The following is a 22,318-nucleotide window of genomic DNA, read 5'->3' on the forward strand; positions in this document are numbered from 1 at the left end:
TAATTTGTCTAGTGAGCACTTGTATGCTTATTAAAAAGATAACAAAACAGTAATACTGCAAGAATAAAGATATTGTCAAATAAGTGTAATAAAACATATTGTGTAATTTCAGTGTAGAAACGTTACTAGTGGTTACCAATGACTAGATTCATTGTTCTGTCACAATCACTCGTGAATTTAGTTACCCCATAGCTATGGGATGTGTTCATGCAATAGTTTCTCTTACTGTGACAGCAAATATTTCAGTCAATCTGAAATGAAGTATTAATCCCAAACGAGTAAGCCATTTATGATTGGATTTGTTTTGTTTTATCTCCAATGTGCTCTCTGATTTGTATCTGTATCCTTGAGCTGGTCTATTTGACATTTGGTAATGTATATGGAGCTATAGTTCCCTGCTGGGTGCTTCAAAGAGGGTTAAGTAACATGAGTTGTACATACTTATTTTGAGTGCTATTCCTTTTTCACCGAGTGCCTCCAGCTTAGACCAGAGGGAAGGAGGAGGGTCATGCTTTGTTACCTCCCCATCCCAATCATTTCAGCAGTGCTTTGGCACACCTGCCAATTTCTTCTGGATTAATCTGTTTTTCCTTTTGCATTAAGAAGAAAAAGTTAATGAAAATTGTGACCTGAAGATACATGAGCAAAATTGTGACCTGAAGCTCAAGTCCAAATTCTGAAATTACGGTTGGAAAATTTATACTATTTATTAGTATTCTGTTTTGTTTTTATTTAAATGCTGAATACAACTTCATTTAAATAGGTCAGATGAGGAGCTGTCTTTTCCTTACTTTTGGTGTGGCTCACGTAGTGCGCTTGAAGCAAGATTTGCTGTGAGTTGCTCAGAACTCATGAGCATAAATAAAACTCTACTTTTGGCTATATATAATGTTATGCCTAGGTGGATCATTCAGGCTTTTTGTGTATGATGAAGTGGGGTGATTGAAAGTCACGGGTACTTCTGGCTTTACTTTTGTGTCTTAGTTCCTTATCTCTTAAGGGGAATGCAGCACTTAACATGACACCAAAACACTTCTGTGAAAAACTATTTCTTGTTCAGTGAGAGGCACATAATAGTAGGAAGAATTACTTTAATTTTGAGTAGCAGGTCTTGTTGAAGCAATGTGTGGTTACTTAAATATAGCCAAAGGTAGTATGCTGGTTTAGGATTCTTAAAAGAAAAAAAAAAAAACCCAACCTACAAAACTAAGTCTATCCACTTACTAAAAATTTGGGAGAAATAGTATTTGATTATATGGTTAAACAAGGCATAACAAATATGTACAAACTAGACTTACATGAAATCTTATTTTGGTATTTCCTTGCTTCAGTGCCCAACATCCTGTTTAATATTCTTAAAATAGGTTACTTCAGCATAAGTTCCTACTATATATACCCTACTTACCCCCTGCCCCTTCTCCCCCCCCCCATCTGAACTGCAGGTGACATTGACAGCCAACTTCAGTTGTCAGTGAAGTTTTGAGTGCTACAGACATCATGGATCTCTGAAATATTCTTTTATATAGTATCAGAAATAATATGTGTATGCAGCACCTAGAAAAACAAAGTGGTTTACATTTTGCTGCTTTGGAACTGAGAAAGAAGGGCATTTGGGACTTCAAGGGCATTAACAGCTGTAAGAAAAACATTGTATCATTTTGCCCTGATTCTCTCTAAACAAAGGAAGAGGTTTTGGTTGCTGTATACTTCTTTCCTTGTTTGACTCTTACGGGGTTTTTTACTACCTGTATGTGTACATACTTACATATGTAAACTGATTGCTTTCAATGTATTTTGTTCAAACACACCCTCTTCCCTCCCAGTTCTCTTCAGTCTCTGGTTTAGTAATGTGCAAAACTGTAATGAAACAATATCCTTCCTTTTTACTCCTCTTCTCTTAACTGTAGTGCTTTCTGGAGTAGTGATGTTTGGTTTAACAGCTGCTTTTAACTTTGATTTCTATTAAGTGCATTAAAGTTGATTTATAATGCATACGTAATAAAGTTTGTATCTGGTCAGGTCTAAATAAAAGTCCATAAAGCTCTTCTTTCCTTGCTGAGACTACAGAAAACTGAATTTTAAATTTGTTGTAATTCCTTACAGTTCCTGTAACACTGAACAAATGCTGAGAATGCAATTTTGTGACTTCATAAAGCATATTTTGACCTGGTGTTCACCTTCATGTGAAAAATTGGCTTACATGATTCACTTGTAACTAATTCCAGGCAATGTCCTGAAAGTGGATATTTAGGGGGAAAAGTGCCTAATGAACAATGACTTCACAGAATGATGCAGAGTGAATATAAGGCAGCATGACTGTAATCATGTCTTTAAAAAAAGACCATGTTGCCCTAGTGTGACTCTTTATTTTCTTGCTTTCTACTTATGTGTTCCTTACTATTTAGGAAATATGAAGAAGTGTAAGCAGCTCCTTCGGAAAGCTGTGGAGTGTTCTGCTGTTCCACTAGAAATGTTGGAAACTGCTCTACAAAACTTTGATTCGCAAAAAAAGCAGTTGCTTTCAGATGAAGAGAAGGAGAACTTTGCAGGTAACTAACTTCTTATATTGTTGATAGAGTTTCTGCATGTTGTAATACTTGATTGAAAAAAATATTCCCTAATGTTTGTCCTTTCTAGATATGCAAACTCAAAATCTGTTATTGCCTAATAAACAGTCATATTGATCTGATTCTCCATCTTACTCCATCAATACTCTGTTCCATCTTTGATAGGATGGTAGGCTTTAATTCTGAAAAGGGTGTTCCTCTGACTAGTTATGTATTTCCACTTTAATAGAGACTTCCAGCTGAAAGTTCAAAGTAACAGCTATTGGTGCCAGAGAAGAATTAGAACTGAAACGTACAGAGTAAGCTATGCAGGTAGCTGACTTTGGAGTTGTATCTTCTTGTGACACTTAGCTGCCAGAACTTCACCAGCATATTTCAGTGAAGCCAAATCTAGGAAAAAGAATCCATTTCAACTTTGTATTTATTTTACAAATGGTCAAAGCCCATGCATTTATCAGTAAAAAATTAGTGCTTGACTATATCATAAAATAACTGATACTGGTTGCTGGGTATTACTTCAATACGGGAACAGTTACCTGGAAGTTTTCAAGAGAAATTTATTTGGAGTAGAAAACATGGTTCAGCTCAAATATCGAAATGCACATAACTAACTCTTGCAAGAGCCATATCTAACGCTTCCCATATTTTTGCTTTGTATAAGGACAGAATTAGTGCAAAATAGATCTGACTTAATTTCCTTGGGGATTTGTCTTTAGAAGCATTATTGGAGGATTGGCTGGTTCCTGTTGAATCAACCTTTGTGTGAAACACTAGTTGGGCACTTGGGATAATAATCAGTTATGTTATTAATTTATTAAAAAACTTTATTTTTGGCACTATTTTGTTTACCGTTAATTGTATATGGACATCATTGGTGCCACAGCTGATGTACGGTGCCACAGCTGATGTACGGTGCCACAGAAATTCATCTTCATGGATTGTACAATTTTCTATCTATTACTGGCCTTACTTGCAGCAAAGCTAAGGGAATACTATGAAAGACTGCATGTCAAAGGCCTGTTTGCCAGTTGGGAAGCAGTGAACTTCGAGGGAAGAGGATGTTCATTGAGTTTTTTATATAAATGAACTTGTAACATTCAGTACTTGAAAAATTTTAAGTTTTGATTCAGCTATTCAAAGATAAATTTTAAAAGGCAAATAGCACTAGACTTGAAATACCTCAAACTCGGGGATATACATGGCCTAAACAAGTGAACTTGGCTTTAAGTGAATTTTTATGGTACTTCTGGAGCAATAAAGAGACTGTTTTATCTGTTTTATTGTACAGGTGTTTACATTTTGTCTTTCATATTTCTGTTTTGAAAGATTTTGAAAGACTTCTATTTGAAAACAGGAATACTGTGTGTAAATACATTTCTTCACACATTCAAAAGATTGTTCAGAAACTTTTGACAAGTTATATGTGGTTATTGTAGTGATGCAACTATAAAAACCATATAGCAAGTCTAGAAGCCTTTGGTTTAATTCCTTTTCCCCCCTCTTACATTAATGCACAGCAATGTAAAGTATTTGACATACCAGGTGCAATCGAAAGGTTAATAGGGAAAAATATAATTTAGTACTTAAAAACTGTAGATCGCAAGTAGTATGAGAGGCAGATAGGCTCTCTTGGACTGTGAAGGAATAAAAGTACGGTAGGTCACCAGCTGAATGTGAGAGTCCAGCAGTAAGACTGGGCAAAAAAATCTTTATGTATATGGAAAAAAGAAATGTGTGGGATGTGTGTGGGGGTTATGGTGATGGTACTGGATTGGTAAACTGCTAATTCAAAATTATGTTCAGTGTTATATTAAACAAAAACTTAGAACTATGTTATACATTGAGCCACTTATCTTTTTGATTCATTTAACTGAGTAGCTCGGTCTATTGGCGTACGTAGTTAAACTGCAGTGTTCTATATCTGACAGAAGTCTGTCTTCCACTCGCTGAAGGTAGAAGAGGGCATGGGAGGCTTCAAAATAAAAATCAAATTAATTTTAGTGAACTGATCCAGAATTTTAAAATGTTAAGAGAAATTGGAATATAAAAAAGTCCTTTAATTGTGATTCTTGGTAGGCTGTGGATAGCCATGAGTTCTTCTGTTTACTGGTTAATGAAATAATTTCCTGTATTGATAGGAAAGCAATGCCTACAAGATGTAGATCATATTATAATATCTTAGTTGTCTTTGACTTTTTAAAAATGCATGTTGTGTTGTATGTCATTTAAACAATGCAAGATATTATTTTAAGAGATGTATCTGAATAATCAGATATTAATTTCAATTTTAAGAAGGGTTTGTCAGGAAAATAACTGAAGTTAATAGTTCAGTGTATATCTGAAGGCTCTTAAAAGAGCTTGTAATCCACAGTGTTCCCTAAATGAAGAATTAAGCTACCTTTTCTATAACATAACTCATGAACACAACATGTTCATGGGCAGTTACTAAAGTGCCAATGTATTTGCATTATTGTATCCTGACTTCTTGTTTATCTAAGAAATGACCTTCTCATCTTCACCTCTAGGCAAAAAAAGGTTTGGATGCTGCTTTTGAGGTTCTAGAACAACTTTTCAAATAACTCGATTTCTGGTTTTTCTTACTGTGAAATACATCTGAAATATATGCTTTATTTTCACAAAGCTCAGTAATACCATCACTAGGAGTTTAATCTTAGAACAAAATGTCAGTTCATGTGTAACTTCACATAACTCCTGCCAGATCTTCAATAACTGAGCAAGATTTTCTACTGGACTGAGATGGGGCTAGTGAATGAGCTGTTAGCTGTTGCCTGCCTTGATCTTCCCTGACCTGGCAGTAGAGCACAGCTTAAAGGAGCACATGTAAAATTTTCACTCGGTGAAATCAACTGGTTTAGTTTAACCCAACTAATTGCTTAGACTAAGTCAGCTGAATTTTAACTGATACAAATTAGGGATTAGCCTCCTAAGTGCTGTGTTGGCAGGTCAGTGAGGTGGAGGGATCAGCAAAAGGGCTTTGGTAACAAATCACTGAGCTAGTAAATTCTTCAACTGGTTAGTGGAGTTGGCTCTAAGAGGGGAATGTGCTTCTGGCCTGTGTCAGGGGGGTTTGGAAGTGTATAGAAAACAAGTAGCTAATATATGTAACAATTGCTACAGGCCATTTTGTGTTTATCCTTGAAAGCTCCTTCTGGTTGTGAGTCCGTGTTAGGGTTGTTTTTAATCTGAATTATCATACTGTATATAATTATATAGGTCTGTCTAGATCAATAGAAAATACTGATGTTATTGATACTAGATTACTGCAAATGTATGTATTTTTGAATTGCACTTATTATAAAAGAACACTTTCTTTTGAAATAACTACAATCTTCAGTATTATCTGAATGATTCTAACTCATTTACCTACAGTATCAAATACACAAGAGTTTGGACTTCAGAGCATGGTTGGAAATCACAGAAGCATAAAAAGGAATGATCCTGGCGAAAATTCTTCTACTGTTACCAGACCTTTGCTTGGGTAATGGCTTGATTTCTTACTTAATTTCTTAAAACCTCATTTAAACAAAACCCACACATATACTACAGTGTTTAGTTTGTTTTTTTTCTTGCTTTCAGGGAGGAGAAATCACAGGAATTCGATGCTGTAATTAATTGTCACAATCCATTAAGACCACTGAACAAATCTAACCAGGTAGAACACGTAACATTTTGCTTCAAAAAGTTAAACTTTTCATTCTGCTTTCCATATCTGATAACTTTCAATTTGCTCTTAGGTCTGCCCCTTTGGGAGGGTTCCTGTTAAACTAGTAACTGATGCTGATGATGATGTCAAGACAACGGATGTTCCCCTTACATCTAGTGTTATGAGGAGGTATGGTTATTGGGTTTACTGCAGCACAACAGATCTTTACTCCTTTTCAACAGAATCTTTTCATTGGATAGTGGAAATACCAGTTAAGAATGTTAGAATTAATGTAAGAATTATTGAAAAATAGGCATTTTAACAGCACTGTATTGCAATAATCCACTTCCTATCTTATCACTCAGACTCTTTGTATGAAAGTATGCAAAGATCAGTTTCTTGTTCTGGCTAATCAGTAGACCCAAAAGAAATGGATACTAAGGTAAAAATAATTTTTCTTCAAAATAACTTCACATTTGTGTATTCCAGTTCCTAAAATTAGATATAAGGCAGTCTTTTAACTTCCAAAAGAAGTTTTTAACGTAATCCATGTGATAATAATATTAGGAAAGTGGTTATGCTCATTTTATTATGAATAACTGTTAAGCAGTGGAAGAATCTGCCAACTAAAATAACACTTTGCTACATGTTATCTGTCCAAAGCATAGCTTGAAAGTAAATAGAGGAGAAAAAAATTCCCTCCTCAGTCAAGTCTGTTATGTTAACTTTCTTCCTTTTTTATTGCTGTGTAATTAAATTCATGTAGAAATGGGAACTTTGGGGAGATATATGTAACCAAGGAGTAAAAACTGCATACTTAACATCTCAGAAGTTAGCTAAAGCTCAATATTACGAATCTGTGAGATAAGGTATTTCACATAATAGTATTGTTCTGTGAGTATTTCAAAACTTATTTTGGATCACACCATTAGGGTTTAGAACCAGTTATCTTTCATTTCAGAGGATAATGGTGGCATTGTTACAGATTTTTTTTTTGTTGTTTCTCACTTGGCTGTCAGAGTAGACCTGCTTTTCTGTGTATCTGAGACTTGTAGCCAAAAGGCTTCATACAACTGCCTTTTCCATCTGGTTCATAAAAGGCAATCATGACACTATATGTTGGCATGTGATGTAATTAACAATGTTATTTCAATAGGCAAATATCCGGCTCCAAATGTTCAGCCTTCATTGCACCTCTTCCACCATCAGAACCAAAATCTAGTGGGGGTGATTCATACGACCTGGGAGACGTACAGGTAACTTAATTTTTTTTAAAATAGGTATAATGGACTCTGCCTGGCTGTCCTATAGTATTAGAAAGGAAAATAATAAATATTTTCTTTGAGTTCAAGAAAGAAATAAGGTAGAATATTTGTGTATGTTAAGTAATCAGTTGTGAATAGAAACATGCGTTGTGGGTTTTAAATTTGAAAATTGTTATGCATAATCAGGCATTAAGAAAGAGCTTTCTCTGAATAATACAGCTGATGGGAGAAATGGGGGGGTGTTAAAAATCTGTCATATAATTTATAAAGAGGGATTTCATCTTGACTACAGGAGCTCTTTCAGCTGTAGTCATGAGTTTTATCATGAAGTACTCTGTTCAATGAAGGATGTTTAATTGGGTTCACTAAGTGCTCTATGGAGCTGTAAATTACAGCTTTTGACAGATTAATTTTGAGCTATGGCTTGCATTTTCATGTCCTGTGTCCCTGTCCCCTGAAAGAAAATTCAAGAATAGAAAGTATTTAGGTCTTTGTGATAGAAAACTGTATGATGGAAATTCAAGGTGTTGATGGATTTAAAAATAGTTATCAGTAATACTTGTCTGTGTACCCTATGTTTTCTGAAGCATATTTGCTTTGTGGTGTGTCGGTCATTAATTATCATAAGGAAATGTCTTTCAGACGCTATGCTTGGGATCTGCTTTCATTCTTTTTGGGATGCTTTTTGTTTTCTTTAGTCCTTAAAAGAAAAAAATTCTTTACAGTTGCAGATGTTGGATGAGAACAGCTTAGAAACGGCTACCGATTCAACTGTAACTCTCAAACCCAAAATGGATACAAATTTTGTGATGAAAAGAGAAGGTAACTATTAATAGGTTATGTTTTAGTAGTATGAAATAGAATAACCATTGAAAACTTGCTGTTCTGTATTTTAAAGAAAATGCATTGCTAAAGAAAATATTCTTCAAAAAGGGAAAAAATTTGTTCCGCTTGGAATTTAGGAGCATTTAGAATCATAGAATTGCTGAGGTTGGAAGGGACCTTTAGGATCAAGTCCAACCTCAGCAAAACCTGACAAAACCACTTCTAAACCATGTCCCCAAGTACCACATCTACTTTTTTTTTTAAAACGCCTCCAGGGATGGCGAATCCACCACCTCCCTGGGCAGCCTATTCCAATGTTTAATAACACTTTCAGTGAAAAAATGTTTCCTAATATCCAATCGAAACCTCCTCTGAAATAACTTGAATCCGTTTTTCCTCTCATCCTATCACTTTTGCCCAGGGAGAAGAGGTCAGCCTCCACCTCTCTATAACCTCCTTTCAGGTAGTTGTAGAGGGTGATAAGGTCTCCCCTCAGCCTCCTCTTCTCCAGGCTAAACACCCCCAGTTCCCTCAGTCGTTCCTCATAAGACTTGTCCTCCAGACCCCTCACCAGCTTTGTAGCCCTTCTCTGGACACGCTCCAACACCTCAATGTCCTTCTTGTAGTGAGGGGCCCAAAACTGAACACAGTACTTGAGGTGGGGCCTCACCAGTGCCAAGTACAGTGGGATGATCACTTCCCTAGTCCTGCTCACCACACTAAAAAAATTTGGCTTTTGAGTGGTACCTGTTAAAGTAGTAAAAAAAAAAAAACAAAAAAACAACCAAGCCACAAAACAACCAACCAACCAAAAAAAAAAACCTGAAAAAAACCAAAACCCATAAAAATCTACACTGCAACACTGTCAAAAAACGTTGAGTGCTGGGCTTGAAGTAAAATGCCAACGTATAGTGCTAATTCATTATGTCCGTAGCTCTTACAATAAATGTAACATAAATAGGCATTGAAACAGCACCAGTGCAAGGTTTCAGATTAAGACTTGCCTGCCTGAGTGTTGCAAAATGTTGCCAGCGTATCGGGTAACAGTAGTAGTTTATAAACTCCCCACCAAAAAAAAATGTGCATGTTGGCTGAGAGAAATTCAAACTAAAGATTATAATGTTCTTGAGGGAGAGTCTTTTTTTTTTTTGAGACAGACTCAAATTGTAGTAGTTTGCTTCTCCTGTGACTTTCCTTGTATATGCTCCTAGTTTACCCTATAGATGCTATAGGTCTAATTTCTTTTGTCAACATTTAATCTGAGATTGTTTTTGCTGAAGTAAGCTTAAAAAGGTGAGACCATGATTTTGTCTTTCACTTGAAAAAAGTGAAAGCTCCCACAGTTCTCTCTGAATGCAGAATATTTGCATCATCTGTTGCTTTCATTGTTTTCTATCCTGTTTACTCATTAGTACAGAAACCCTAGGTAGTTTTTTTTTCTGCTGCTGTTTATGTATCAGAGACTATTTCTCATATTAGGATTGCTCACATATCTGAATTATTTGGTTCTGCTTTGATCAGGCTGCTTGTCTTGTTCTTGGTTTAATCTCTTAAGTATCTGTTGTCTTTGGTCAGCTTCACTGCTCTGTGCATGTTTACTTGTAAATGTGAAATTTATGTCACTTTTGACATTTCGTAACTCATAGTATAGTATTTTCCTCACCTGTTTTACTACATCCTATGCATGCATCTCAATCTTTGGACAAAGTATAGAATAAATAAGTTTCTTGGTTACTTTTTTTTGAGGTTCCCCAAAAGTATGACAGCACTTTGTCAAAAGGCAAATTTTTTGCCCTTTTTTCTTAAAAAAACCCCAAATCATTTTTGCTGTTCTTTCCATATGCTCAGTGTAATCCAATTTATGAACTTGTACTGCAGGAATCCTTTGTTCATGTGAATGACACTTGTACTAAATAAATATGTACTCTTTAGAGGCTTATTAAATTTCAGTGTCAATCAAATACACTGTTATACTTTGATTACTGTAAATGCTCTTGCTTTAAACATGGTATTTCAGCCTTAACTGTGATGGTCTGTAAATATAGCACGTGGTGGTACTTCTGTCTAATTTCTATAAATTTTATTTTAGAAAGGAAAGTAAGTTTTGCTGTCATTTGAATGGCTGAGATTATTATTGGATTATTGGCGTACTTTTGGGGAAAGATTTTTAACTTATTTTGGAAAAAGACATTTTTGGTATATTCCAGAAATAAACACTTCAGTAGAGCTTAGGTTATCTAATGCATGGAGTTTGACTGTTGTGCGAAGTCGCCTCATGATATAGAAATAGGGGTGGTGTGAGACCACCTTACATTGTGGCCTTTCTGGGAAATGTTATAAGCAACTTGGACTTAGAGCAAATATTTCAGGGCTGGTAAAATTTAGAAGGTTACTACTAATGACTTAGCACCAACACCGTGGAATATGGAATACATGTCTTAATCTTTTACAGTTACTTGCCACTTCTGTGTTTCATCAGAAATCTAGTTGCCTAGATGGCTTTCTGATTTGTGATCCTACTGAAGAAAATAGGTGACAACGTCTAATAATATTGCAAGGGTTGGATTTAGGATTATATACATAGCTACTTATTTTAGGAAAGGAAATGATTTAATTTGAAAAATTGTGATTTTTCACCTTCAGTGTCCCCCCAACCCTCCACTAAAACCTTTCCCATTGACTTGAGTGTGTTACAGTTTGGGTTTCAGGTCATACTTTCCTTGTTTATGCTTCATTCAACCTTCCAGACAAGGTTCTGGTTGCAGTAGCTCAGTCTTTTGGTAGCTGAATTGCACTCAACTTCCGCTTAGCGTAGGATATTGCTTTTCAGTTATTTGAAAAGAAAACTGAACAAGCACGTGAAGGAACACTCTTAGGCTGTGCTATTTGCAGCCTGCCCTGCAATCTTCCACCAATTCAATATCCTATTACCTCTGCAAAAGGAACCATGAGACAGAGCATGCCTTGTCCCTTTATGCCTCTGGCTTCAGCCATTACACTGGGTTATAGGTTGCCTATTGTCACAAGACAAGAGACTTCAAATCAGAAGTATTGCAATAAGCTTATCTTAAATGCTTTATAAACCTGCTCAGTGTCCCAGGGTGTTGTAGTACAAAAATAAATATGATCTTGTTGTGTGTGTTGGTGAAGGAAATGGTTGTATCTATTACTGTTGTAGTAGTATCCTAACACTTTGAAGAAAGTTGTCATGTTATTACACTGAACTGAATATGAATCCTGAAGATAACATTAATGCCTTCTAATGCCTGATTCCAGTAAGTCAACTGTGTTCATTTATTCTGATATTGAAAATCAGGTAAAATTCTTCTAGAAACTGTGGGATAAATATGTCAGAAACTGTTAAAGTAATAAATATCAAGTCTTTTTAATAATCTGATTTTTTTCAGAAAATAAAGTCCAGCATCAGGAGCTGAAGATGCCGGAGCCAAGGAGTCGGGAAAGTCAAAAGCAGCAATTTAGTTCTGGTGAAAGCTATAGAAAGCAGCTGGAACAGATTAAACTAAACTGTGTTAATGCCAGGAAAAAATGGCCAGTTCAAGAAATGGCACAGAAAAGCTGCTATAGAGAGGTAAAGTAACAGGAATACGTAGTGGTTTTCTAGCTGCAGCAGCTTTCACATGTTGAAAAAGTGATTTCTGTGTTCTTAATTGTGGCTCTTTGCATGGAATAATATCTTGCTTTGCCCTATTTAGGGAAATCAGTTGAGCCTTGAACAATCTGGTCCTCTTGTTTCAAAAGGATTATCACCACCAGATGCTGTTTCTAAGAAAAGTGATCCATCACATGTTTGTGGAACACCAAGCACAGCCTATAATGATTATATGGACTGGTAAGCCACTTGTTTGAGCTGAACACTCTGGTATCTTCAGTAGTTGATCTCTGGAAAGGCTTTATCAATTTTTAGCAGGGTTTCTTAAGCTTTTCTGTTCAGATAACAAACAAGATTTCCAAGTGCTTCCAACACTTGTGCCTGACTTTAAGATTCAGATTGTGTTTAAGGAACTTTGTCTTCCCCCTCAGCTTTTCAGCATTTGGAAATGCACCATCAAATCATTCAGTCCTTATTACAGTGTTTATCTCTCTCTCTGATCCCTGCTACATGACCCTTTCTTTTGGATGCCTTGTTTTTGGTGGCTGACAGGCTTTTTAGATTGATAACTGTATATCAGTCTGGTTCTTGTGATGCAAGCATCTATGGGTTTTAAAAAAGGTAAGTGTAAGGAATCTAGAGGCTTGCAGGATTGGGCACTCAAGTTAGGAAATGCTAGCATTTGCTTATTGATGCAATCTTAAATTAGGCATAAACCCCTGTGCTTATGCTGATAGATTGTTCTAATTATGTGATTGCTTACTATTTTCATGAGTCTCTAGGATGAATCATATAGGTCGAGGCTGTATGATGAGTAAGCAATGTTCCTGTTGGTAGGACCTCTGTCTCTGTAGCTGTAGAATTTAGAACATACGTAGTGAATGAAGCACATCATCTCATAATGGAACTTCATAAAAGTAGTCCTTGAATAGATTCTATTCTTGCTTCCTTCAAACTTCAATAATATAGAAATTTTTAAAAATTAAATTCTCGTTACATACAGTATGTACAGCACATGGTAAATATGTAGAATTGAGTGCTTTTGTGTTCAGTGAGAACCATGCTTTTGGCTGGTTTTGACTGTTTTCTTCAAACTTTTGATATTTTATTCTCTACAAAAAAGTCCAAGGCATATAAATTCTTTTCCAGTTCTGATCTTAGCATTAGTTTCTATAAATATTGTGGGAAACAAGTATATTTGACAATATAACTAAATACATAGTAAACACATCAATGGAACAAATCAAAAATATAAAGGATTTCTTGCAATCTTTAGTTGTTTTAAATACGTGATCTTTCTGCTCACATACAGCATAGCTAAAGCTCTCAGAAGAACCTCTCATGATTGCCTTGAAGTTGTTTGCCTCAATATGCTCACTTTAAAACAAAAAAGTCTAAACAGGTTTTGAATATAGAAAAATAAGCTGAAGAAAACTGTGGCTCAGACTATCTTGCTGGCTTACGGTCAGCTCTTCTAGTTATATGGTTCCAGTTTGTAGAGAGTGCCAGCTAGTATCTGAAGATGAGGATTTAATTAGTTATTGTTTTAAGAAGTACTTCCAAAGTATGTTATAGTTTAAGTGTACTTCTAAAAGACTTCTAAGCCAAGAGGTTTAAGTGGTCTTAATGCTAATTATGAAATGTAGCAGAGGCTTGGGATTTTGCTTGTCAATAGGGTTTAACTTTCACGAAGCAATGAAGATTTGAACTATGTTGTTAGAATAATCTTAAAAAATGCAACTAAATGCAGATATTGTTCATAATTTCCTTTAGTTTCAGAACTCCAGTTGTGAAGAACAGCTTTCTACCAGGATGTCAAATTTCTACTCCCTACAGCCAGCTCCCGTATTTCCTACCACATACTCCAGCAACTCCGTTTCAAAATCAAGTTGGCTTGCAGGTAACAACTTTAGGCTGTCTTCTGCTGTTTTTCAGTACATAATTTTCATTGGACTACTTTAGGTTAAATATATGCATGTATGTATATATTTTTCTAACCTAAAGTTGTTGTTCACCTTTCTGGATGAGTAATTGAAAGTAGTCTGTATTGCTTATTCTCAAAACAATTTTTTTTCATATGTGTGTCTGAATTTAGGTAAGATTAGTCAGCTCTTGAAAAATCAGTTGTGTCAAAATCCTGAAGCCTCTCTGTCTGAAATCCAAGCCTTTTCAGATCCTACTTCATGACAGAGGCAAGAACTAGAGTTGCTATTCTTCTGCTATGTTTTTATAGTGGTACTACCCAGTAGAGTGGCGTACCCATAAAGAGAAGCAGTACGTGTTAGAAAACCATAAGAGTCTAAGGGAGGTAAAAGAATGAAGAACTACATTCCTTCTCCATCTTGTTAGTTTTCACAAATTTTGATGCATTTGTAGTGGCCTGAAATCATGTAAAAATGGATTACCTTAGATGGGTGGCACATTCAGGTAGTCTGATAGTCTCCCAACTGTAGATAGAATTGGGGGATATGTTAAAGCTTCCTACCAGAGGATTAATATTTAAAATTTGTGGCTGTTCTACAGCTTGGTGTAGCAGGTACGGGCAATACAGGCTGTTTCAGCTTCACAGCACTGAAGCCTGCTAGGTAGTAGTTGGCTTCGAGTAAAATAGTAGGTGATTTGAGTACAGCTTTAAATTAGTTGCCTGCAGTGGCTGAAAGTCTCTGAAGTAATCTAATTTCCACCACTATCTGTAAAGAGGGAAGTGTCTCTAATGATCTGAAAAGCCTTATTAAAAACCACCATTTTCTTGTTTGCCAGTGTGAAGAGCAATGGTATCTTTTATGAGTTCAGTGATGTTACGTGCCAAGTGATGATCATTATACAAATACTTTTGCGATGGGGATCTTTAGCTTTCAAGATAAACATGTTTAAAGTTTAGCTTAACTACACTTCATCTTATTCAGAAAAACCCAGACAACTTAAAGCATATTAACTTAATAAAAAGTAGAGCTCTGCCAAGTACTGCTGCATGGATACCAATAGTTATTTTCTTAACTTTTTCTGTATGTACACAGGTTCCAGCTTCTATACCTTCACATGAATGTCTTACCATCAAAGGAAGAGTTTATACAATATTAAAGCAAATAGGTAGTGGAGGTTCAAGTAAGGTAAGGTGCTCTTTTATCCTTCTAGACAGTCACTCATTTACACAATAGTAGTTTTAGTGTAAACACAGATGTTGAAGTCCTCTAATACAGAGTGTCTAGTACTAACATGTACAAAGTGTTTGAGTGACCCAGAGAATCTAGAAATTTATTGTTTTAATACTATGCTTAGTCTTTATCCCTCATGGATGCAGAGGAAACAAAGCACACAGATTAGATTTAGTACAATGCTGTTTTATCTGAGTCTTCAGATAGCTTGCAATAATGACTAAATTAATGTATTGCTATGAAAATGTTGCTTCAGTTATGACAGGATGTTAAGCACAGTACTGTTCATTTTAGTGGAGAAATAAAGTAAAAACAGCTGGTAGATATGGGAGGGGCAATGAAGTAAAGAATAAACAGTGAACAGAAACTCTGAAGAGATGTGGTCAGAACACTGACAGAAGCTATGAAAAGAGGGAAAAAATGATCAACCAACTCTTATGAGCATCTCAAAATCTCACTTAAATATGTAAATAATGGTGGGACCCTACTTCCTTTTGCTTTCTGCATGAAGGCCTGAATGTAGATTGTGTATGCTCTTGAAGATAATTTCTGTGGTGGAGTATTAAAATTCCTAATAAAATCAGCTCTTCTGTCACAAGAGATGTGCTGCAGGTTTAGGGCAGCGTGATTGCGGTGTTGGGACATGTGTGGCTTGTAAGGTTGAATGAAAGTTCCAGAAGAGAACAGACAATCCCTTGTTACTTCTGTAACTTGTGTGAGAAGTGGAGTGTAAGTATGACTGAAGTGGTGAGTGAGCTGCTTTTTATAGGGAAATTCGGGGTCATAGGAGCTTGGGAAACAGTTTGGGCAAAATCTCTTGCTTAGAATTATAATAAAAACAGTTTTATGTGAGTTTAGATTTGTCTGCTTTCTCCTGTCTCCCACACCTCTGCTTCACTTGTGTGCTTCAGTCTGTGAAGACTGTATTAGTAGTCACAGAGACAGCCTATGAATTTCTGTAGGGGAAACTTAATACGTGCTTTCATTGGTTAATCCTCTGGAACAACCTCTGTAGTACTTAGTCTGCAGCACATGAAAAGTGAAACAGTTACTTCTAGTTAATCTGAGGCATGCAGTGAAATATAAATTGGATAATTAAGTTAAATGATAGCATTTCTACTTACAACTTTTTTAAAGTATCCTTTGACTTACCAAAAATTGCCCAGAAAGCTTAGTTAGAGCTAGCTTTAGAACTGAGTATCTTTGATCATATCTTCAAGTTCAGTCCACTAAATCCTCTGGTGTTTTGTTTTAAATGCATGGATTTTCCCAAACTGGCTTTGAGTGCCTGAGATGGTACTTAAGATTGACTTTGGTTTATATCTTCTCAATTTTTTAAATTAAAAATATCTGATTGTTGTAATTTCATCGGGATCTTAATTTGATGGAATATGTTTAAACTCTGATGTTGCAATTACCATGCTCACCTAAAGTAGGCTTCCTCCTATGCAAAACTGAGTGCAGAGGTACCATCTTAAAGTGACAAATATTACCAGCAGCATGTATACTTTATTGGTTTTCAGGTATCTTACAATCAATAAATAGTGATGGAAAATAGCACCAGAATCTTGTTAAAAAGTCCCTGTAATGTCAAGGTTTCAAAACTTAACACATTCATTTAATCATATTTATATAGACTTGGCTTATATTTATGACCCTTTGTGCCTATGTTTTATTTTGGTTTCATGTTTTGCATATGTGGAGACTGACAGAATCAAAGTGGTACTGAGTAATGAAGCTGTGTGCTTTCTAGTGGTAGAAGAAACAGTATGGGTGTGTCATAAGAGATGGGAAATTGGTTTTAATATTGCAATATCTTAGAATCATAGAATAATTTGGGTTGGAAGGGACCTTTAAAGATCATCTAGTCCAACCTCCCTGCAATGAGCAGGGACATCTTCAACTAGATCAGATTGCTCAGAGCTCCGTCCAACCTGACTTTGAATGTTCCCAGGTGTGGGGCATGTACCACCTCTCTGGGCAACTTGTGCCAGTGTTTCAGCACCCTCATTGTAAAAAAAACTTTTCTTGTATCTAGTCTGAATCTACCCTCTTTTAGTTTTTAACCATTTAACCATTAACTTTTTAGTTTAAAACCATTACCACTTGTCCTGTTGCAATGGGCCCTGCTAAAAAGTCTTTCCCCATCTTTTTTATAAGCCCCCTTTAAGTACTGAAAGGCTGCTATAAGGTCTTCCTGGAGCTTTCTCTTCTCCAGGCTGAACAATCCCGACTCTCTCAGGCTGTCCTCACAGGAAAGGTGCTCTAGCCCTCTGACTGTTTTTGTGGCCCTCCCCTGGACTCGCTCCAACAGGTCCCTCTCTTTCCTGTGCTGAGGGCTCCAGAGCTGGATGCATTACTCCAGGTGGGGTCTCACCAGAGCAGAGCAGAGGGGCAGAATCACCTCCCTTGACCTGCTGGCCATGCTTCTCTTGTTGCAGCCCAGGATATGGTTGGCTTTCTGGGTTGTGAGCACACATTGTTGGCTCATGTGCAGCTTTTCATCCACTGGTACCCCCAAGTCCTTCTTGGCAGGGCTGCTTTCAATCCCCTCATCCCCCAGCTTGTATTGATACTGGGGGTTGCCTGGATCCAGGTGTAGAACCCTGCACGTGGCCTTGTGGAACTTCCTGAGGTTCACATAGGCCCATTTCTTGAGCTTGTCCAGGTCCCCCTGGATGGCATTCCGTCCCTCAGGTGTGTCAACCACACCACTCAGCTTGGTGTCATTTTAAAACTTGCTGATGGTGCACTCCATCCCACTGTTTATGTAATTGATGAAGTTATTAAACAATGCTGGTCCCAATACAGACACCACTTGTCACTGATCTCCATTTGGACATTGAGCTGTTGATCACTACCCTCTGGATGAGACCATACAATCAATTCCTCATCCATGCAACAGTCCACCCATCAAATCCATATCTCTCCAATTTAGAGAGAAGGATATTTTAGGGGACTGTGTCCAAGGCCTTAGAGAGGTCCCAAATAGATAACATCTGCAGCTCTTCCCTTGTCCGCTGATGAAGACACTCTATCATAGAAGGCCACTAGGTTGGTCACATAGGACTTGACCTTGGTGAAGCCATGCTGGCTGTCTTGAATCATCTCCCTGTCCTCCATGTGCCTTAGCATAGTTTCTGGGAGGATCTGTTCCATAATCTTCCCAGGCACAGAAGTGAGGCTGACAGGTTGGTAGTTCCCAGGGTCGTCCTTTCTACCCTTCATAAAAATGGTTGCAATTTTCCCTTTTTTTTCCAGTCACCAGGGACTTCACCTGACTGCTGTGACTTTTCAAATGTCATGGAGAATGGCTCAGCAACTACCTCAGCCAATTCCCTCAGGGGTCTGGGATGCATCTTGTTGGGTCCTATAGATTTCTGTGTATGTTCAGGTTCCTCAGGTGGTCACGAACAGTGGGAGGTACTTTGCTCCCCCAGTCCCTGCCTTGCAGACCATCCACTTAAGAGGTGTGGGGAGAGAGGTTGTCAGGGAAGACTGAGGCAAAGAAGTTAAGAATCTTATATGCTTTTGTTAATCCAGAGAGTAATAAATTGAAAAAGAATAATGAAATAGAATAAGAATAGAATATTTCAGTTGGAAGGGACCTGAAACAGTCATCTAGCCCAACTGCCTAATCACTTCAGTACTGACCAAAAGTTAAACCATGTTATTAAGGGCATTCTCCAAATGCCTCTCAAACACTGAGATGTTTGGGGCATTAACCACCCTCCCTAGGAAGTCTGGTCCAGTGTTTGACCGCACTCTTGGTAAATAAATGCTTCCTAATTTTAAATCTGAACCTCCCCTGATGCAGCTTTGCACTGTTCCCATGCATCCTATCATTGGCTACAAGGTAGAAGGGCTCAGCACCTCCCTTTCCACTTCCCCCTTCTCAGGAAGCTGCTGAGGTCGCCCCTCAGCCTCCATTTCTCTAAACTAGACAAGCCCAAAGTCCTTAGCTGCTCCTCGTAGGATATTCCAACTAGCTTTGTTGCCCTCCTCTGTCTGCATTTAAGGACCTTCACGTCCTTCTTAAACTGAGGGGCCTGAAACTACGCACAAGGTGAGGCTGCACCAATCCTAAGTACAGCTTGATAGTCACTTCTTTTGACTGGCTGATTGTGGTGTGTTTGCACCCCAGGATGCAGTTTGCCCTCTTGGCTGCCGGGGCACACTGCTGACTCATATTGAGCCTTCTGTTGATCAGCACCCCCAGATCCCTTTCTGCAGGGCTGCTCTCCAGCCACTCCTCTCCCAGTTTATACCTGCACCTGGTGTTATTGTGTCCCAGGTGCAGAATCCAGCATTTGGACTTGCTAAATTTCATGCCATTGATGATTGCCTGATCTATCTAGATCCCTCTGCAAGGCCTCCTGTTCAAGAGAGTCAACAGCACCTCTCAGTTCGGTATCATCAGCTAACTTGCTTATAGTGCACTCAACTCTTGCATCTGGATCACTGATAAATACCTCGAACTGAACTGGCCCTAGCATTGAATCCTGAGGAACACACTGGTCACCAGCCAGATGGAGCCCCATTCACTAAAATCCTTTGGGCTCTGCAGTTGACCCAGTTCTTCACCCAGTGTGCTGTGAACCCACTCATTCCACAGTTGGAAAACTTGTCCAGAAGGCTGCTGTTGGGGACAGTACCAAAAGCCTTACTAAAATCCAGAAAACCTACATGTACTGCTTTCCTTTCATCCACTAGGTGGGTGACCCTAGCATAGAAGGATATCAAGTTAGTTAAACAGGATTTTCCCTTTGTGAACCCATGTTGACTTTGCCTGATGACTGCATTGTCCTTTAAATGCCTTTAAGTAATACCCAGTATGATCTTCACTGTAACTTTTCCAGGAACTGAGGTTAGGCTAACAGGTCTGTAGTTTCCTGGGTCTTCCTTCGTGCCTTTCTTGTAAATTGGAACAACATTGGCTAGCTTCCAGTCATTGGGGACCTCCAGGAAGAAAATCTTCCTGTCTTGGCAGCATACACTTGTAGAATGAGGTAGGATGGAAGGGGCCTCTGCATGTTGCTTCGTATGATCTGCTTAAAGCAAGGCCAAAATAGGGCAGGTTGCTCATGGTCTTTTGTGGTTGAGTTTTGAGTATCACCAAGGATGGAGATTTTACAGCCCCTCTGGACAACATGTCCCCCTGTTTAATTAGATGATGGTGAAAAAAAATTCCTAATATCTAATTGGAATTTTCCTTGTTGTTAACTATGCCAGTTGCTGCTCGTGCTTTGATGGTTCAAGAGGAGTCTGTCTTTCATACCTTCCCTTTAAATAGCTGAAGACAGCAATAAGATTCCCTGTAGCCTTCTCATCTTAAGACTGAACGGACTCAGTGCTCTGAGCCTTATGTGCCATGTGGTCTAACCTCCAAATCATCTTGGTGTGACGAAATGGATGTGTAGTGGCAGGTTAAACCCTTATCTCTGTGAGAGGTATTATATTGTGTTCTTTATCTTGGGAACACTTCAGACATGATCAAATACACCTAGTGAAACATAATGTGGTAGCAAGATGGTTTCTGATAGAGGGTTTTTTCTGTTGTAACTGGTGGCTTCTTAATTATTCTTCATGGTGACTTGTATGAACTTCTCTGTAAATTTAGTGTTGCTTCTTCCTTTTGAAAAGGTACACTTTTTCTTTGAAAGTCTCACTGTGGTGAGATGAAGAACCGTAGCAAATCAGAACTAGGTTTGAATGAAGTTATTAGCTGATACTGTTTTGCAGGTGTTTCAAGTACTGAATGAAAAGAAGCAGCTGTATGCTGTCAAATATGTGAATCTAGAGGAAGCCGATCAACAGACTGTTGAGAGCTATAAGAATGAAATTGCTCATTTGAGTAAACTGCAGCAACATAGTGATAAGATCATCCGCCTTTATGGCTAGTGAGTAAACACTGATTTTATTAAACTAGCATCTTTTTATATAAAGAAGTTGCCTTAAATTTTAACACAAGTATATTTATTTTTTTAGTGAAATTACTGATCATCATATCTACATGGTAATGGAGTGTGGAAATATTGACCTCAATAGCTGGCTCAAAAGGAAAAAAACCATCGATCCATTGGAACGAAAGAGCTATTGGAAAAATATGCTGGAAGCTGTTCACACAATCCATGAACATGGTATTCTTAAATAATTCTAGGAATTTGTATAGGTTATATGGTAGAGATAATATGAATGGGTTTAAACTTTGGAGGTGGTACTGCTTTTAGTTTTGGTGTAAGTCTAGTGATCTCCAAAGATGGGTATTTACTGTGAAACAAAGGACGAGTAAATCTTGATGTAGAGGTAGACTTACTTTGCTAACTCAAAGGTATCTTGAAGTATCACCATTGTATATAGCTTTCTATTTCCTTGCAACAGACAGAAAACAATCTTTTCTGTATTAGACTACATTGTATACTCTCAATACTGCTTGTTCTCCATTAGACTCAAATTTCAGCTGCTCACCCTTTCTTGCAAAAGCTTTGACATTAATCACGGCTTTTACACCGCTCTAGTCTTTACTTTGACGTTGTGTTTCAGCTTTTTCTTATAGTTCTTCAGGCCTTCCTTTCATCTTCACCTATGTAATTGAAGTGCATGCATCTGTATTCTGTTTGACTGTATAACATAAAGGAGAGAACAGATCTGGCCCCTTTTCCTATTTAAGAAAAAGGGTGGAGACACCTGTATACACAGCAGAGAGCATCACCTCTTCAGCTCAAGAATACTAGAACATTCAATAATAGAAAGACAGCAAAACCTACTAAAACACAGGCTACATACTGTGTGATGTGTCCTTGAAACAAACAGTTTTGCAAAATATGAAGACGTATTGGTTGATTATACAGATAATAACCAAAATCCATAAGAAATTATGTAAGTAGGGTTTGTGAGAGGTCAGTCATATGTAATCCTCAGTGAATGGGTACCTTTGGGATCAGGAAGCAGAAAACATCAGACTAAGCAATATAATTCTTTTATTTTAAGTACCTGCTTAGCTGATAATTTAAGAGAAAGCTACAGGAGTGGACAAGTCATTGAAATGATCCAGAACAAGAGTTCACTATGGCAGCGTGCACATACAGCTAGAAGGCCTTTCCCTGAGAGAAACTATGTAGCTCAAGTCTCTTGGAGCTGTTTTGGGGTACCTGCAGATTTGAATAAGTAATAATTCAAACTATAAACTCAAGCAAGTCTTAACTATTAAAAAATAAACAAACCAAAACACT

The 22,318-nt window shown here is 37.5% G+C and overlaps 1 protein-coding gene across 1 annotated transcript in view; it reads left to right on the forward strand.

The window, feature by feature from the left end:
* The window catches only part of TTK (TTK protein kinase), a 41,951-nt gene that overhangs the window by 14,386 nt on the left and 5,247 nt on the right, over positions 1 to 22,318 (forward strand). Inside the window, exons 5-16 of the mRNA XM_009887460.1 lie at positions 2,406 to 2,549; positions 5,958 to 6,066; positions 6,165 to 6,240; positions 6,323 to 6,420; positions 7,388 to 7,487; positions 8,195 to 8,318; positions 11,729 to 11,910; positions 12,035 to 12,171; positions 13,705 to 13,831; positions 14,949 to 15,041; positions 20,829 to 20,986; positions 21,075 to 21,226. Of these exons, the coding sequence (XP_009885762.1) occupies positions 2,406 to 2,549; positions 5,958 to 6,066; positions 6,165 to 6,240; positions 6,323 to 6,420; positions 7,388 to 7,487; positions 8,195 to 8,318; positions 11,729 to 11,910; positions 12,035 to 12,171; positions 13,705 to 13,831; positions 14,949 to 15,041; positions 20,829 to 20,986; positions 21,075 to 21,226 (1,500 nt within the window). The remainder of the gene's footprint in view (positions 1 to 2,405; positions 2,550 to 5,957; positions 6,067 to 6,164; positions 6,241 to 6,322; positions 6,421 to 7,387; positions 7,488 to 8,194; positions 8,319 to 11,728; positions 11,911 to 12,034; positions 12,172 to 13,704; positions 13,832 to 14,948; positions 15,042 to 20,828; positions 20,987 to 21,074; positions 21,227 to 22,318) is intronic.

The sequence above is a fragment of the Charadrius vociferus genome, unplaced genomic scaffold (genome assembly GCF_000708025.1).
Source record: "Charadrius vociferus isolate BGI_N301 unplaced genomic scaffold, ASM70802v2 scaffold185, whole genome shotgun sequence".
NCBI classification, from domain to species: domain Eukaryota; kingdom Metazoa; phylum Chordata; class Aves; order Charadriiformes; family Charadriidae; genus Charadrius; species Charadrius vociferus.